Below are 18,108 nucleotides of genomic sequence, written 5' to 3' on the forward strand. Positions count from 1 at the left end.
ATAGTCACCAAAGTTCACACTGTTATTAGACTATTTTAAGCTTAAAAAAAAAAAAACATATTTAATTAGGCTTGACGTTGATATGATAAAACCTCTTCTGATTGCACAATACTCTCTTATTGTTCGATTTAAAATGAGATATATTCATATGGAACTAATATTGCTCTTCAATCTAAAAGAAAGGAGGAAAAAAAAAAACTAAAAATATTGTGTTTGAGTACAAACTAGATTTTATGTTGCTTTGGATTGGAAATCACTCAAAAACACTTATTCAACTTAGATAAAGAGGATATGAGTTTGGTAACGCCCAACTTAATAGAACTTTTTGAAAAATGCACAAGTTTAAGATGAGAATGAAAAAAACAAGTGCACATATGATCAAACAAGAAATGTAAATATTACAACTCACTTGATTAAATAAGAACACAAGTACAAAGGGAATTACAGGCCTAAATTAACAAAGCCTAATGACTGCTTGCCTACATTGATAGTCATGCGATGCGAGGGGCAACAACATCCCTACAAGCATGGATTGATCTCTTTTGATAGAGGTCTACATTTATGGATGATGTTGGAGAGTTTTTTTTGGTATAATCATTTCTTCCATTTTTAGGCAATAGATACCCTACAAATCAAGGAGGGGACGATTACTTATAGCAAATAACCATTTATAAGTACCGTCTTTTTTGCCAAATATTTCCACTTGGCATAAGTGACCATAAATATTTATTTTCCTATAAACAAACCTGAAATTACCTGTTTTAAAAAGTCCATTTTCAGTTGATGTGAAAATAACCATTTCTAGTTGATGTGAAATAGGACTATTAAAAAGTAGTTCCAAACACTCTGTTTTCCCCATATTTAAATTTAACACACACACGCACACACTTCTGATAAATCCTATTTCAAATAACTAGAAATGGACATTTTCAATCAGCAATCTCTCTCAAAACACAAGGAACATCATTTGTGACATTTTCTTTGAAGGGACTCTTACATAACATATTTTCTATTTTCAAAGAAAACTAGCTATCCTTGCAAAAGTTCCAAAGTAATTAGCATACCTATATTTGACATCAAAGGGGCTCTAGCTAGTTACCAACATTGAAGAAGCTTTGACAAAAACAGAACCTCCTAGTTAATAGAGATGGCTACTATGGAGCGGACAATGCAGCTCAAATTCTACCTAATCACCCAAAAAGGAAGAGGAATGGAAAAAAAAAAAATCCATGGAGATCACTGTACTGGCAAAGAATTGTTTGTACACGATCGTGCATGTAAATGTAGCTTTTGCTTTTAGCTTGAAGTAAATATTAATCACGTAACAAGTGAGCAAGATTTACCACATCATGTATTAGAATCAGTAATATAGCATATTGATTATTATAACTGAAGCGATGTGATGTACAACTTCAAAGGAGACAGTTTACACTTCACATAAATGTCAACAATATCTGATATATTTTTACTGATTAACTTTGCCCTGTATAAGTGTATAACAAAATTTATATGTCAGGAAATTTTGGGAGAAATTTTAATGACAAGACCAATGACTTGAGCATCACACTTTATTGACTTCAATAGTTTAGTATCTTTGTAACTGTTTTGCATGTCTTTGACAAAAGGATTTCGTCCTTCTTAAACCTTCTTCAAGAAAAGAAGAATCAACAGCAAAAGTAATACGAAGCCAATTTTTTAGCCCCACAGCAATTCCTGAAAAAAAAAAAAAGGGGGGTTAGATCCATTTGTTAGTAGTTACTTAGAGCTTCTAGTTAGCGGACTACACTGAAAAGTGTAATGAATTCCAAGGAAACTGAACATAAGACAATTACTTTTGTTGTACTAAAATGTACTATGAAATCTCAGTGATGTTTTCTCTCTAGTATAAACAATATTTTAAAATAGAAATGCCAATTGAATGCATTCTGCGAATGCTTGATATGCCCTATTTCTCACAGGAATTCTTGAACCTAACTTTTGATAAGTTGCTCAACTATATGATGTGCATTCCATCTCTGCGAGAATGTCCCACATGCTCATTTGCATGAATGTATGTTAAGCTTTAATGATGGTGTAATCAGCTTTTTATTGGGTTCCTGGATGCTAAAATGAGTGATATCAAGTCAAATTTCTTCAGAAAAATAAGTTGTAATTAGACTTAGAATTGCCGTAACATCTTCAACAAATGGGAACTTTGGACAACCTTGTTAAGTATGTGATTTCGGAAAGATCCTTGACATTCAGAACTTCATATAATATTTGAAAAGAACATTAATGAAGTTAATTGAAAGTAGATATAAACTTTAACTTAACATAAATATAGATATTGATGGACTCCTTTTTTGGTCCAGAAGCAAGCATGAGATAGTGCACCTTTTTATAATAAGACGTGAAAAATGAAATGTAATGAGAATGTGGGAATCTCATACTAGCCTCATGTATACACCTTATTGAGAATGGAAGAAATCAGAATTGAAATTACGTAGTTGGGAATGTGGAAGAGTTTAGAAGTTCATAAAATCTCAGGTGTTTAAGTCCATCATCCTTTAGAATATACGGGATAGAATTTGAGTTTAGTTGAAGGAAAGAATGACGTTTCCTGGAACAGGACCAATTCTCCCACATTAGAAAATGCAGCAGATGCAGCACAAGGAGATTTTGTTTCAGCAACTGAAAATGAATTTCCTAAGGAAATAAGAAAATTTTTTGAACTAATAAATACAATGAATGTATCAAGTCATACCTGGAAGAATGACAACTGATTCCTCTTTGGCCAGCTTGAAACAGAAATCAATATCATCACTGATGTCTTCCAGTAGCGAAATATTCAATTTCACCTGCAACATATGTAATAAATAAAAAAGCAACTACATATCTCTATGAATCCATTATTTTAAGCACAAAGATAACTGCAAAGTTGCAATCTCACCATTACTGCCATAGATCCCTCAGGTTTTAGGGGACAAGTAATGCAAGGGATCTCCTTTATGGTATCACAGAGAATATCTGATGCATTCTTTAGCAAATTAATAGTTTTCTTGAAGAAAGCCTCATCAGTTTGCTCAAGGATGTGGGGAACCGCTGCCTAACACACCAAAATATGTATGAATAAGTAGATGGATTATAGGCACAAAGAAAATCAGCAGCTACATGTTTTTAGTTAAAGATAAAAGTTTAGACATTTCAAGGCAGAAGAATCAATTCCCAACTTATCATCACAGGCCAAATACTTTTGAGTTCAAGCATTAATCAAGAAGTGGCAGCACCATAGAACTTTTTCTAACTCAAGTTCAGCATATTTGTTGATACTATGGCAAAAATTCAGTTTGCAACTATGTATAAATAATTAATTTCAGTTGGAGAAGCTATGAGCTACATCATCTCAATGAAAGCAATTCTATCAATGAAAAAGAAAAAAAATGTGTGTTTTCATTCTAGAAATTCAAAACAAGCATATAAAATATAAATAAAACACCTGAATGAAGGTTGCAGGGCCCCCCAGAATATCAAAATACTTCTTAATACGCTCAACAGTCTGAGGGAAAAAAAAAAAAGTAAGATGGTTTAGCAACAAAAAGATTTAATGTAAATTGTATGATATGAAAATCATGAACAGTTTATAATCAGCAGTACATATTGGTCCACAGTTATCCAGATGAACAGAAGCCAAAAGCCCAAAGCTGGTTATTCCATATCTTTTTAATAATTAAAGCCCTTGGTTGCACCATAAATAAAGAATTTTGATTGAATGTAAATGAGAATTTGAAATAACAAATGAAACAGAAACAAAAAATTGTGTTCAAGACTAATTAATCTTTAGAACATTCCATATACAGCTATAATGCATTGCCGTGAAATGTTGTGGGAGGAAAACCATGCTAGCCAAACAAAAACATATTTTCTAGAGCAGTTTGCATCTCTAAATCACTTTTAGACAACGGAATCCATCAGTGAAAAGATTTACGAAGCATTATTGAAGGTATATAATGAGAATTTCACACATGAGAGAGAGAGAGAGAGAGAGAGAACCTTGGGTTCCCGATACATGCCACTTGGATCACTTGTCACAAACCAACCAAGTCGCCATCCGGGAACTATCCATCTCTTTGATAGAGACCCAAGTGTGAGAACAGGAACTTCAGATCCAAAAACTCCCATTGGCACAAATGGATTTTTCCCAAAAGCAAGGTGCCCATATACTTCGTCAGCAATTATAAGAATTTTATGCTTTTTTGCAGTTTCTGCGATCTAGGTGAAGTACACAAACAATGAATAACATTAAATCTTTATATAATGCCAACTATTTATAGTCACCATATGTACAAAATTTTGTGGCACTTGAAGCCATATCCTGGACTACTGACCTTCTTTAGATGTTCGTAACTGTATACATTTCCACAAGGATTCCCAGGGTTTATAACTACCAATGCAACAGTGTTGTGATCTACAAGAGCATCAACGGCATCAAGATCAACCTCCCAGCCTTTATCAGGGAGAAGATCAACGTACCGAACTTCAAGATGCCTAAATCCAGCACAAAGTTCATAAATTGGGAAGCCTGGCCTTGGAAGCAAGATATTTGCACCAGGGTGGGCAAGCATTGCCAGCGAAACATCAATGGCTTGTGTGCAACCAGAGGTGATAAAAACATCATCAGATGATAACTTGTATGGAAGATCGCGAGACAAATATTCAGCAATTGCTCTGTTCATTTTAAAATAGAAGAAAATTACTGAAGAAAATTCACAACTGATATATTGTTAAATTCACCATTTTATAACAGCTTAAACTTTTGGAACAATTGATAATTTTTCATGTTATCAAAGCAGGAGATCCTAAGTTCGATTTTTGTCTCAACTTTACCTCGCATTTAAAATGTCGATAATATATCAATTACTCTAGCTCTAATAGTGGTTGGCAGGATCAGATTGGGATAGAGATAACGTTTACTGACAAGAGTATTACATAACTTGCTATTATTCATAGACATATTTCTCTAATGAGTACAAACTCATACATTTATTTATTCAGAAGACATCTTTCTCTGGGATGAATCATGCCTGCATCGAAGTTGAAGGTTTAAAGGAAGAACAAGGATACTTTCATCATGTAGTGCTTTAATTCCACGGACAAAACAAAAATCTAAAAATTTATTAAATTAGAAAAATAGAGAAGAAGACGTACATCCACCTCAAGAATTTTAATCCATTTGAACTCTACTTGTGGAAAAAAATAGAATAAACAAACCTATCCAAAATAGAATTTTAATCTACTTTTGATTGCAACTCCAAACAGATAAGTAATTAGAGCTGATTGAAACAGGCTCAAATTACTTGGCAAAAAGAAATAGGCTCAATCAGTTTTAAATTTCAACTGTGACAGTAATATATAAGAATCAAGCCCAGATTGTTACTTCTAAATTAACTGCAGTTTTAAAGAAATAAACGATTAGTTGAGAAGAAGGTAATGAAAAGCGAAGTTTTTCTATTGAACTTCCTCAAAACAGTAAGAAATATTACGCAAATTCAATGTAATTAGATGAATTTCAAAACATATTAGTACAATGTTTTACTGAAAATTGGTAGCAGAAGTCATAATTTGAGAGCACAAGTAAAACAATAACTAAGAAATGTGAACACATTTGAAATAAAAAATAAATAAAAAAATCCCCAAAATCAAAGAGAAGTTGTCAGACACCCAGATTACATTTGAACTCTACTTGTGGAAAAAAAATAAAAAAAAATTAAAGCCAAAAGAACCGATTGACAACAATATTGCAATTATGAACTATCAACGGCAACTGTTATTTTTTTAATGGATAAAGTAGCTCCAAATTGAAACTGCCACACAAAAATCCCGAATCTAGTGGAGAGCCACAACCCCAAGTTTATACTTTCAAGATAACTAGGAACAATATTTGATAAATTCCAGAAAATTGAGGGCACGAAAAAACTCATGAAACATTACAACAAAAATTGAAAAAGGAAATAGTGATAGTGTAAAAGAATAAGAATTACCTTCTAGTTTGAGGAAGACCAACAGTTGGTGCATAACCATTGAACTTGTCAGATTGGAGAGCATCAACAACAGAGTCTTGAGCAACATGGGTAGTGTGAAAGCAGGAATAAGCAGAAGGGTCACCCATGCCTAGAGAAATCACCCTCTTGTTACTAGTAATATTTTGCATTAACAGGCTAAGAATGCCTTTGATGGTGATGGTTGAACCCGTGTCCACACCATGGTTGAGACTTCCATTCTCCATGTTTATTCTTGGACTCTGTGACTGCTATTTGGTAGAAAGAGGCTCCAATTTATATTTATAATTAGCGATGGACAGAGACCACTCGTTGTTGAAGTGTTCCTTCCACGGCTTCGCATGCAAACAAAATAAGGCAGTTACGTGGTGGACAGATGAGAGAACATTAATTAAAGTATTAAACCATACCCAAACTACTCCGTGCAATCTTTTTCGGGAACTATCTCTACTCGAACTCGAACTGCCGACTTGTATTAACCCAAACAAACATGAATGTTTATTAGATTTAGGGCCCCACCGGTGTGTCATTTCGTGATAAGATTTTTGTCACCATCAAGGCTTTTTATTCACAATAGTAGTAGTAGTAATGGTTTTTATTTTCTCTTTGAATCTTGCACGTTTGATACTCCACTCAACTAGGCTTGATTACAATTTACAGCCCTATTCTGTTTGATTCAAAGAACTACAGCACAATACAAGCCTTAACAAGGACGTTAAAGATTGTGATACATTTTATAATATTGTAATTTTTCTTATCAATTATAATTTTTCTTATCAAATACGGGCAGAACAACTCTACACGAACTAATTAGATATGCCTATATATCGACCACAAATATTCTTTACCATAAAAAATAAAAAATAAAAAAACTAATGCTAATATTATAAGAATGCCTTTAATGTCTATCGAAAACAAACGGTCAAAAGTTAAAAAAAAAAAATATATATATATATATATATATAATCAAGCAGATCGTAACGCAAGGATGTCACACATATTTGGAGAAAAAGCCACACAAAAAAGGTTAAATAGTGAAACAAGATGATTTTTTTTTTTTTTTTTTTTAAACCAGTGTAATGCTGATGCACAGAGAAAATTTAACAAAATAAGATTTTTTTTCTTTCTCTTTTTTACTTTTGTCTAAATCTAAAATACAATAATTATGGGAGTTATTAATACTCTTTTGTTTTTTGTCTAAACATAAAATTTAATAAATACGGTAGTTATTAATAATCTTTTTTTTGTATAAATAAAAAAATATTTATGAGAGCTGTCATAGATACCTAATTTTCCACACAAACTCTATCTCCCTATACTGTTTTTTTACCTTCTATCCAGCGGGGAAAAAAACGCTGGTGTAGGATGAGTTTTTTGTAGTGAATTGGCTAGTTTTCATAAATATTTTCTCAACAATTTTTAATTGAAAAGGTTTAACTCTAAACTAATTTAGAGTTATCTTTCTCCAACCCATTATGTGGGATTATTAATTATGTGTCATTTTAGTCACAAAACTTTTTAATAAATTAAGTGTGGCTGGATTAAATAATACACATTAAAGTCTTATAAATCATCAGTTGTTGTCTACTGGAGGAGAAAATGCATTTTGCTCACAAACAATTATCATTCATAAAATACATGCTATAACTTAGCATGCATACTAGAGTGGAGTATACTAAAGTGGAGAGTGAAATTGTGAACCGATAAAACCAAATTTTAGAAAAAGAAATGTTACGTGACAAGGTTGTCAACGCCTATTATTGGAAAGTAAAAAAGTAACTTAAGTGGTGTATTCAAATTAGAACTAATAATAACTTACCACTTTATTTACTTTTCAATTAAAAATTCAACACAAGTTTTGAGTATTTTTGCAAAAATTCCACTTTATTCATTTTCAGAGTGAAAATAAAAACAGCAAAAATGTGTATTAATTTTTTATATTCAAACTCACTTTTTTAGATACTAAAAATGAAAGCTGAGTACAAATAACAAAGCCAAACCAATTTTTTAGTGGTGGGTACCACTAAAAACTAGAAATGACAACAAAATACACCACATTTTTCTCTTAAACCAAACAACATCTATGTATCTCAAGGCTAAGTCCCTTTGTCGTCCACCCTAGAAACTAACCGCTGTTTACACATTTTGAATTTTATGGGCCGACACAAAATCCCTAATCTTTAATCCAAAATCCCACATAGTTAATCGAACCATCTTTCAAAATTATGAATCTAGTTATTGAATATTTTTTATGAACTTCCCCTCCCTCCCGTTCTCTATCGCCTAGATATCCTCTTTGGATATGCTACAATAGCTATGTATATTTTTACGCAGTTACTATAACAAAAATGTAAATCTACAATATTATAATGGACTGAAATGGAGAGTTTCTGAACAAAAATGTGTAAATTTGACACAATTTTCTATTATACACCCAATAGCATAAGTGATTATATTACGAGATAAGAAAAATTCATAATGCATCACTCGTTTCAGAAATAACACAACAAATGAAAGATTAATAAGCCTTTGCTTAAACTTTTCGGAGACTGAACATAAACAATACACATGATCTTCCAAAACACAAATATATATATATATATATATGTATGTATATAACATCCCTTTTTTTTTTTGGCAAGTTGGACCCAAGCGGCCAAGCCTAAACACATAAGCACGAATTTGATGTACCAATCACAAGGAAATTCTGTAATGACTGAAATTCTACCAATCAACAAGGGCGGCGCTACCTTAAGGCCAGAGTGGTCGCAAGACCACCCTGACCTGAATTTATATATATATATATATATATTTATATATATATATATATTTATATAACAATTTTTTTTTAAAAAAATTATTTGTCTACCCTTCAAAAAAAATCTGGGAACACCCTCTTTTTTTTTTTTGCCAATAAAATTAAATTTTACTCCATAATTTGTTCTACATTAAGTGGATGGATGATTGTTTGGTTGTATACATTAAAAGAGATGTAGCTTGTAGCATTGATAATGAGACTATCACGCAACGATTTCAAAATATGAAAACTCGTAGAAAGCAATTATAAACTTTATGTATTGACATGTTTTTTTTTATTGTTATTGTTGTCAATATATGAATTTCTCTTTTTATTAAATTGTATAATTTATGTTTCTTAAGAAACACCTTGATAAAAATTCCTAGAGCCGCCACTATTTATCAGTATTTGGTTTTTGTCTTTTCATCTGAAACTGAAAGCTTGACAAGTGCTCTTGCAAACAAGGAAGTAAAAGCACCACTTGTCTACATGTTACACTCCAAGTTTAACACGGAACTCTGATTGGTATTTGATTTTAACTTAATAATTAATATCACATTTTTGTCATTTCCTATTACCTATTGCAATTTTTTTTTTAATATATAAAAAAATAAAATTCCTTTTCTGGGGCCATGAAAAATAATTGAGAGAAAACTAATAATTTGTACGTGGCTCCGTACCGTACAATAAACCATTATTGTCCCTTATCTCTCCAAAAAGTATATTGTATCAAGGAGGAGTTTGGATTCGGCTTATCTTGCGTCCACGTTTTCCTTCAACGTGTTTCAGACTGATTTTTTTTTTTTTTTTTTGGAAGCCGCACTTATTGACTTTTCCACAGTGAACAGTGCATTTGTGCACTGTTTATGGACCCACAAATTACACTTTTCAGTAACTTTTTCATTAAAAATTGGTCCCACGGTACTATTCACACATTTAAAAATTATTTTGCTACAGTGTTTTCAGTTTTCAGTTTTCAATTTCAGCAAAATAAGTTCTATCCAAACATACCCCAAATGATATCATGTTATTTGTATTAAAATCCAATAAATAAAAGACATGTGTGTAAAAATAATTACTCACTAATACATATTTTTTATTTATTAATAAGATGATTATTTTTTATTGATATGTCTCATACTTATTAAATTTTGATACTATTAACATGATATCATTTAATACGCTTACCTCCCAACCTACATGTAATAAATGGCATCAATTCCACGTGCAGATGTGCCATGTAACAACACATTAAAGCCCATCAGTATCATTCTGACTAAAACTTAGTTCCTACAATTAAATTCAGAGACTCCCATAAAATAAATAAAAAAAAAAAAAAAAAAAAAAAAAAAAAATTTAAATACTTATTAAATTTTGATACTATTAACATGATATCATTTAATAAACTTACCTCCCAACCTACATGTAATAAATGGCATTAATTCCACGTGCAGATGTGCCATGTAACAACACATTAAAGCCCATCAGTATCATTCTGACTAAAACTTAGTTCCTACAATTAAATTCAGAGACTCCCATAAAAAAAAAAAAAAAATTAAATTCAGAGACACCACATGTAGGCCCACTCTAAAAGCACATATATTTGGTCCATTTGTAGGCCTAATGTACAATCTTACTCTTGTTTGGGTTTACAACTGGCATATATATATATACAAAGACGTTATTGTGCATTGTTGGTTGTAGTGGAGTAATTAGTCCTTGAAAGTGCTTTGAGTACATCTTTATCAATCCTATGTAACATTATATTAAAGTTGAAGCAGAGTTAGAGCCTGAATCGAATCAAAAAAAGCAAACGAAGCAGCCATAGAATGAGTTAAAGACTTCTTTTATAAAAAAAAGAAGGGTGGGGAGACAACAAATTGCTTTTCAACATGTATGGAACAATGTCGTGAGGCTCTATCCCGATGGAACATGCAGGAATTCAGGCATATTGGTAAAAACTGGTGAAAGCACAAGATTTCCTACAACTTTTGGAGGCGAGATCAGCTGGGATGTCAAACACGGACTATGTCAACAGATATCAGAGGTGAATCGATTGCTTGATTTGGAGGAAAGAATGTGGAAACAAAGGTCTGGTAATCCTTGGTTGAAGGAGGGTGGCAGAAATACCAGATTTTTTCATAAGAAGGCCTCAAATAGAAAGCAACGTAATACAATCTCAGGAGACAATTGATGAATCTGATACTTGGCAGGAGAGTGATGACAAAATCTTTGAAGTAATCATTGTTTACTATCAAAACCTATGAAGCATGGGTGCGTTTCCGGATTCAAGTGCGGGTGCGGGTGCGGGACTCTGCAATTTTTGAAAAAGTAGGGTATGGGTGTGGCAATTAAAAAATTATTAAAAATATTTTTATTTATATTTTCTATATATTTTTACTATTAAATTATTCTTAAAAATTACTATGGCCTGTTAGTAGTATTTTTACTATTAAAATATTTTTTACTGTGGCACGTTAAAAGCAAAATGTACAGCCAAAGCCCATAAACAATCAACAAAGCCAAAACCCATGAACAATCAACAAAGCCAACAAAGCCCATGAACAATCACACTGTTGTTTCCCTTTGCCTTCTCGTGAATCTAATTTTTGTAGAGTCCGACAGCGACGATTCTGAAAATTTCAACCCTTTAAACTTTTCTTCATCTCCTTCTCACTTATCTTCACCTTAGTAATTTCTTCTTCTTATTCTCAACCAAACGATGTGCGCTGCTTTTATCTTTTATTCACAACCAAACGATTTCGGCCGTTTCGGTCAGTTTCGACCTCTGGTCGATATGATCCGATATGGCAGAAATGACTCGATTCTGGCCGAATCGGCCCAGTTTGGCACGAATTGAAGCCGAGTCGGCGCGAGTCGGGGAATCCACGTGGCAGGACGCGGCTCGACGCGGCACTGACGTACAGTCAACGGCGTCCCTCCCGCGTCGCCGCGTCCTGCCGCGTCGGACGCAGGTGCGATGGCTCTGGAGCCGCGCCCGTGCATCCCAGATCAAAACCTCTTTACTACGTCCCAACCAAATATTTCCCATGAATTTCTTGAGGCCATTAAACTGAGAGTGACTCCACAAATGAATAGTATGCTCATTAGAGATTTCAGTTCTGTAGAGGTTAAAAAAGCTATTGACCAAATGTATCCTCTAAAATCTCCAGGACCCAATAGTATGCCTCCTCTCTTTTATCAACATTTTTGGCAAGTAGTTGGGGATAGTGTTGTTACATGTGTTCTGAATTTTTGAATTAATAGTACAGCACCTTATAATTTCCATGAAACACATATTGTCCTTATTCCTAAAGTTAAAAGCCCAACTAAGGTTTCAGAATATAGGCCAATTAGTTTATCCAATGTGGTTTATAAACTAGCTTCGAAGATTCTTGCTAATAGGCTTAAGACTTTTATCCCCTCACTCATGACTGAAAATCAAAGTGTTTTTCTATCTAAGTGACTTATTACAGATAATGTGTTTGTCGCTTTTGAGGTTATGAACAACATCAGCCAAAGAAAAACTGGGACCATGGCCTTAAAACTAGACGTGAATAAAGCTTTTGATAGGGTTGAATGGAGTTGTTTAGAAAAAATCATGACAAAAATGGGTTTTCATTCTAGGTGGATTTCTATGGTTATGAGCTATGTAACTTTTGTCGCATACTCTATTCGCATTAATAGTGTCCCTCGAGGGCATATTACCCCAACTAGGGGTTTGCGTCAAGGGGATCATCTCTCTCCATATTTGTTTTTGTTATGTGCAGAAAGTCTTTTAGCTTTAATCAATAAAGCAGCTAAGATGGGAACTCTTCGAGGTCTTCAGGTTTGCAAACGAAGCCCTCATATCACCCATCTCTTCTTTACTGATGACAGTTTATTGTTCTGTAATGCTACCACTGCTGATTATGATGAAGTACAAAGACTGCTTATGGTTTATGAAATGGCAACAGGTCAACAAGTGAATAGACAAAAAACCTCATTATTTTTCAGCCCCAATACTCCAGCAGAGATCCAAGAAGAGGTTAAGTAGAGATTTGGTGCGGATGTTATTCATCAGCATGAGAAGTACTTGGGTTTGCCTTCATTGGTAGACCAGAATAAAAGCAATACCTTCCAACAACTTAAGGAAAGAGTTGCTAAAAAACTCTCTAGATGGAAAGAGAAGTTTTATCTATGGCCGGGAAAGAGGTACAAATTAAGGTAGTCGTGCAAGCAATCCCAATGCATACAATGAGTTGTTTCCTCCTTCTGAAATCCCTTTATGATGATTTGAATAGTACGGTGAGCAAATTTTGATGGGGACAAAAAAATGAGGAGCGGAAAATGACATGGATGAAATGCGACAAGTTGTGTAGTCCAAATGCTAAGGGTGGCATGGGTTTTAGGGACCTAAAATCTTTTAATCTTGCTCTCCTGGCAAAGCAAGGGTGGAGGTTGCAACATGAATCAAACTCTCTCTTCTATCGTGTTTTTAAAAGTAAGTACTTTCTTGATACTTCTTTTATGGATGCTTAGAAGGGTAGAAACCCATCCTATGTCTGGCGCAGCATTCTTGTAGCCCAGCCTATTATTTGGCAGGGGATGTGTTGTCAAATTGGAAATGGTAAGAAGGTTTGTATTTGGAAGGATAAGTGGATTCCATCCCCATCTACATATAGGGTTGTGTCACCTAGAATTCTATTACCTGAAGATGCAACAGTTGATATTCTGATTGACTCTAAGCACGGGTTATGGAAGGTTGATCTTGTAAGGGAATTGTTCTTATATTTTGAAGTTGAAAATATCTTAAGTATCCATTTGAGTACTCGTATGCCTCCAGATAAATTGGTTTGGGCTATGATGCCTAATGGTACATTCACAGTTAAAAGTGCCTATTGGATTGCTATGGAAATGAAAGAAGCAGAGCAAGAAGGAACTTCTGGTAATGCTGGCCGAAGCCAGCTTTGGAAAACTATCTGGTTAGCTGAGGTGCCTAATAAAATCAAAAACTCTATTTGGCGGGCTTGTCAAAATATCCTTCCTACAAAATCCAACCTTTTTCATCGGCATGTGCTCAATTCTGATGCTTATGACCAGTGTGGCCAAAGTAGTGAGACGACAAGTCATGTGTTGCTATATTGTGACTTTTCCAGGTCTGTGTGGGAGTCTTGTAATCTACTGGTGGATTGTCATTACACTTTTGCTAATGTGGTTTGGAAGCTAAGTTGTGATGTGGGATCATCGACTATTTCTCTTGCTCATTTCATGGCAATTGCATGGAATATATGGAGGAATAGAAACGAAATTAGACATGGTGAGGAGCCGAAGAAGAAGGAAAATTTGATCCTCGAAGTGTCCAAGTTTATCTCTGAGTTTCAAGCTATTCAAGACCCTCCAATACCTTCTGCTTGTCGCTCCCAAACTAGTTGGTTACCTCCCAAGCCAGGTGTCTATAAAGCTAATGTGGATGGCGCTGTTTTTAAAAATCTTTCTAGTGCTAGAATGGGTGTTCTTATTTGGGACGATAAGGGTCAAGTTGTGGCAACTTTAAGCCAGCATATTTGTGCTCCTTTGGGTCCTCTTGAGGTTGAAGCCAAGGCTATGGAAGCAGCTATGATTTTTGGAAGAGATGTTGATATTCAGGATATTAATTTCGAGGGGAATTCTCTGCAAGTCTGCAACTGCCTACATGGAACCTCCAAAGCCCCTCCTGCTATTGCTAATGTACTTAATGGCATTCTGTTCCACCTTCAATCTTTTTGTTATTTTGATTTTTCACATATTAGGAGGGAAGGCAACAGTCTGCCCATATTTTAGCTCAACATGCTCAATTTGTTGGTGATTTTGTGGCATGGGTTGAGGAAACCCCCAGTTTCTTAGAAACTGCTATTGCCTTTGATGTACCGGATTGTTTATGATTTCTATTAATATTATATTGCATTTTCACATTTTTTTTTTTAAAAAAAAAAAAAAAAAAAAAAAAAAAGTGATCTATCCCCACATGCACAAGTAGCGTTCCAGGGATGCAACAAAACGTTAACTAAAATTTACATAAAATCTAGAAAATCCGTTAAGGTAAGAAATGAACGACTAGTTAAGCCAGCCAACTAATCAAACATGGACTATAAAAGAAACAATTTTAGCTCTACAGACGAACCTCAATCCCATTAGAAAGAAGTACAATTAAACACTCTTCCCTCCAAATAATAATCTACATAAGACAATGAGGAATGGCCACCCTTTCTAGTGCTTCAAAAAAAGCCACAACCCTTTTCTTTCGTTATGGAACCTGCCAAACCAGGGGGAAGTGGAAACCCATGATTTTCGGGCCCAAGACTATGGGGCAAAGCATCCCTCCCTCTCTTTCTTTCTATCAAAAAAAATAAAATAAAATAAAAATATTTCTTTTCAATACTCTATCAACAGGGTGTCACTTTCATTTTGGAAATTTTTTCACAAATTTTTAAGTTCTGGTTGTGTCGGGTTCCATCAAGAAGAAAAACTCAAATTTTCTAACCTAAGGGTCTCGTAAAGCTTTGAAGCAGACATTCCTTAGAGTAAGATATGTGTCTTTTGACTCTTTTCCATGGTCCTACATACCTTCACTAGATGGATTATTAGTTTATTACGTGTTTCAAACCAAACACAAATTATAACCCCATAATAATCTCGAGTCAAAGTTGCGATTGAATGTGATTTGATCTAATGGCAACGTTAAAATTCATTCTGGAGGAGGAGAGTGAGACCAAGGACTAACCACTAACAAGAGCATTTCCATTCAACCTTCCAAATGAGAGTTTTTAGTCTCTCATTTAGCCTTGATTTCCACAAGCATTTCCAATCAAGTTAGTTTAGCACGTTCTTCTGCATTCTTTGAGAGCCAAATGGTTGCCATAAACTAATCAAGGTCCTCGCAAAAAGGAGTTAATTTGTTATAATCAAAACTTTAGGGGGTTCCATTTTTTATGGAGAAATCATACAGGGTTTTTTGCGGTTTTCCTTTGTTTTTTGTTTTTATATTATTCTATCAGCAATTAATTTTCCTGCTAGTCTATGGGTTTGTAAAAGTGCTCTGCTTCTATGTTGTCAGACACTATGAGGATAGGTTTGTTCAATGTGTCACATATACTTTATTGGATTTCAATAATAAGTGGCTCAAGACAGCGGTTAAGGTTGAGTTATTATTATTATTATTATTAAAATTGATTAGTTTTTTAGGTGTAGTCGCACATGGGTTAGTTAAAAAAGTATTTGTTTATTTGCTTTTATTACTTCTCAATGCAATAAGATTCAATAAACTCCTCCTTAGCAAAGCGCGATTGTACACTAAAGCCTAGTTTATTTTGGTTTTAACTTTGATCTAATACTTCATATATATGGGTTAAGTATTTGGTAGATAAATTATTACATACTCAAGGAAAAATCCTTCCCCCACTCACGGGGGGTGGGCCTTTGTGTGAGATCCATGAATAGGGCCCACATCCCTTGCGAGGGGAGGAAGGACTCCACCCAAAGAACTTAATATATGTAATGTATGGCTTGGTAGGTGAGGGGAGTGGTGTGGTGTGGTGTGGTGCGTAAGACAAGAGTGTGGGTAATTTCTCCATGAATATGTAATGCATGGCTTGGTGGGTGAGGGGAGTGGTGTGGTGTGTAAGACAAGAGTGTGGGTAATTTAATGAGATGAATTGGCAGGGGAAGCGGGGTTATTGTATATAAGGCATAGGGTGTGGGTGGTTTTGTGAGTTAGTAACAGAGGAGGTGGGATGATATATGTTTGGGAAGCTAAGATGGTTTGGAGAGATGGCATAGAGAGATTGTGGTGTGAGGAAGCAGCAGCTAGGCTACGGCGTAACACTGCATGATTGCAGTTTGAGAATAAGGCCTTCTCAAATAAACGAAATTAACCAATGTTAGCAACACACTAAAAAAAATGACAAGACAAACCTATAACTCAAGGCCACTGGCCACATGCAAGAAAGTTTACAATATAACCAAAATTTTGAACCAATGCACTAAAAATAGTTATATTTTGCAACTCAATAAGCAAGCATCACATAATTAATTGCGAGCGAAATGCCTTAGTTAGGAGTCAAAGCAGAGAGTTCTAGGTTTATAGTTAGTCCAGGCACTCTCCCTTACCGCTGAAGCTAGCGCATTCCAATCTTATCTTAGCACAAAGTGAACTCTAGATCACAATATAAGGATTCACACGATAATAGGAAAGCATGATCACTTATGCATGGTATTATTGTACTAATTTTATTTTGAATAATGCACCCACTTCTTAGTTTATTGTTCTAGACTACGGTTTTATATTATATAGCTCAGAGTTAAATAAAAGAGACGAAAATACATTCAGAACTTACCTGTAAAATCAATGTGTAAGAAGTAAGAACAAACTTTGCGGATGAAGCTCCCCAACCTGACCAAATTAATGTTCCTCAATGCTTAGCAACGCAACGCAACGCAAGCGCAACTCTTCTCCAAGAGAATGGCAGGGGCAGAGTTTCTAAACAGAAACAGTTCAGGATTGGCCTATCTATCCAATAGAAAAGTCTTAGTTCCAATCTTTTAGATAAGTTTGAACATTATATTTGATTTTGCTGATTCATCCTAAAGCATGAAGAAGAGGACTATTTTTGGACGTCTATCCAACCTAAATTTATTACAACAGAAGGAATCAGGTGAACTCGAGCTCATGGGAGTTTGAGTGAGTGTCAACTGTCAAGGCTTATGGTTTGGATTTGGATTTGGATTATGGCTTCAACGAATAGGAATAGGAAGGATAGCATCAAAAATTGACAGTTATTTTAAATGTCCAACACATTAAATTTTTTCACTTGCGTGCAATCACATCCTCTCCAGTTTCCATTATCAACGTGGATCTGTCCTGCTACGCTAATCCTTTTGTTTCCTTTCTAGTCTAATTAATGTTTTTTATTTTTTGAAAAAACGTACATGCACACTCTACCAAAGAGTGAAATTTTCGGTCTTTTTTTTTCTTTTTCTTTTTTCCGTTGATTTTTCTCATGAGAATTTTCCATAACCTTTTCGAAATTAGAGACAGGGTTTAATCATTTGAAATGCATATCCATTATGACCCTAAAACTCTTACTCTCTGTTTGGATAGAAACATCGTTAAATATTCAAGATTTTACAAATAATAGGATTTGCATCTAGATCATCAAAATCCCATCATTTAAAAATTTTCTTAGAAAATTTAATAAAATAGGAATTGTAAATTTTGAAGTTTAGACATAATCAGACATTTTAAACCAATACAATATG

At 34.3% G+C, this 18,108-nt stretch overlaps 2 protein-coding genes across 5 annotated transcripts; one reads left to right on the forward strand and one right to left on the reverse strand.

The window, feature by feature from the left end:
- Positions 1 to 1,354: 1,354 nt before the first annotated feature.
- On the reverse strand, positions 1,355 to 17,360 carry LOC126695084 (probable aminotransferase TAT2). Of its 4 annotated transcripts, none has more exons than XM_050391700.1 (8): positions 17,187 to 17,353; positions 6,018 to 6,370; positions 4,365 to 4,704; positions 4,030 to 4,248; positions 3,476 to 3,535; positions 2,930 to 3,085; positions 2,744 to 2,809; positions 1,355 to 1,713 (listed from the first exon to the last, which is right to left on the reverse strand). In XM_050391700.1, the coding sequence occupies exons 2-8, from the start codon at positions 6,260 to 6,262 to the stop codon at positions 1,696 to 1,698; spliced, it is 1,104 nt and encodes a 367-aa protein (XP_050247657.1). In that variant the 5' UTR covers positions 6,263 to 6,370; positions 17,187 to 17,353; the 3' UTR covers positions 1,355 to 1,695. The 4 variants fall into 4 exon arrangements, with proteins under 4 accessions (XP_050247657.1, XP_050247656.1, XP_050247654.1 ...); XM_050391699.1 differs by having other exon boundaries at positions 2,744 to 2,837; positions 17,187 to 17,351; XM_050391697.1 differs by lacking the exon at positions 1,355 to 1,713 and adding an exon at positions 2,361 to 2,670 and having other exon boundaries at positions 17,187 to 17,360.
- LOC126696087 (uncharacterized) lies at positions 13,420 to 14,735 on the forward strand. Its single transcript, XM_050392866.1, has 2 exons — positions 13,420 to 14,541; positions 14,604 to 14,735. The coding sequence occupies exons 1-2, from the start codon at positions 13,420 to 13,422 to the stop codon at positions 14,733 to 14,735; spliced, it is 1,254 nt and encodes a 417-aa protein (XP_050248823.1).
- Positions 17,361 to 18,108: the final 748 nt, after the last annotated feature.

This window comes from Quercus robur, chromosome 8 (assembly GCF_932294415.1).
Source record: "Quercus robur chromosome 8, dhQueRobu3.1, whole genome shotgun sequence".
Taxonomy (NCBI): Eukaryota; Viridiplantae; Streptophyta; class Magnoliopsida; order Fagales; family Fagaceae; genus Quercus; species Quercus robur.

What these genes read in the sequence shown, in the direction of transcription:
- LOC126695084 (XM_050391697.1), bottom strand. Translation starts at nt 6,262, where the DNA reads ATGGAGAATGGAAGTCTCAACCATGGTGTGGACACGGGTTCAACCATC. An exon ending in GGTCTTCCTCAAACTAGAAG is followed by an intron (nt 4,705 to 6,017) that starts GTAATTCTTATT and finishes TAAAATGAACAG; the next exon opens with AGCAATTGCTGAATATTTGT. An exon ending in AGGGATCTATGGCAGTAATG is followed by an intron (nt 2,810 to 2,929) that starts GTGAGATTGCAA and finishes CGCTACTGGAAG; the next exon opens with ACATCAGTGATGATATTGAT.
- LOC126696087 (XM_050392866.1), top strand. Translation starts at nt 13,420, where the DNA reads ATGTGTTGTCAAATTGGAAATGGTAAGAAGGTTTGTATTTGGAAGGAT. An exon ending in CCCCTCCTGCTATTGCTAAT is followed by an intron (nt 14,542 to 14,603) that starts GTACTTAATGGC and finishes TTCACATATTAG; the next exon opens with GAGGGAAGGCAACAGTCTGC.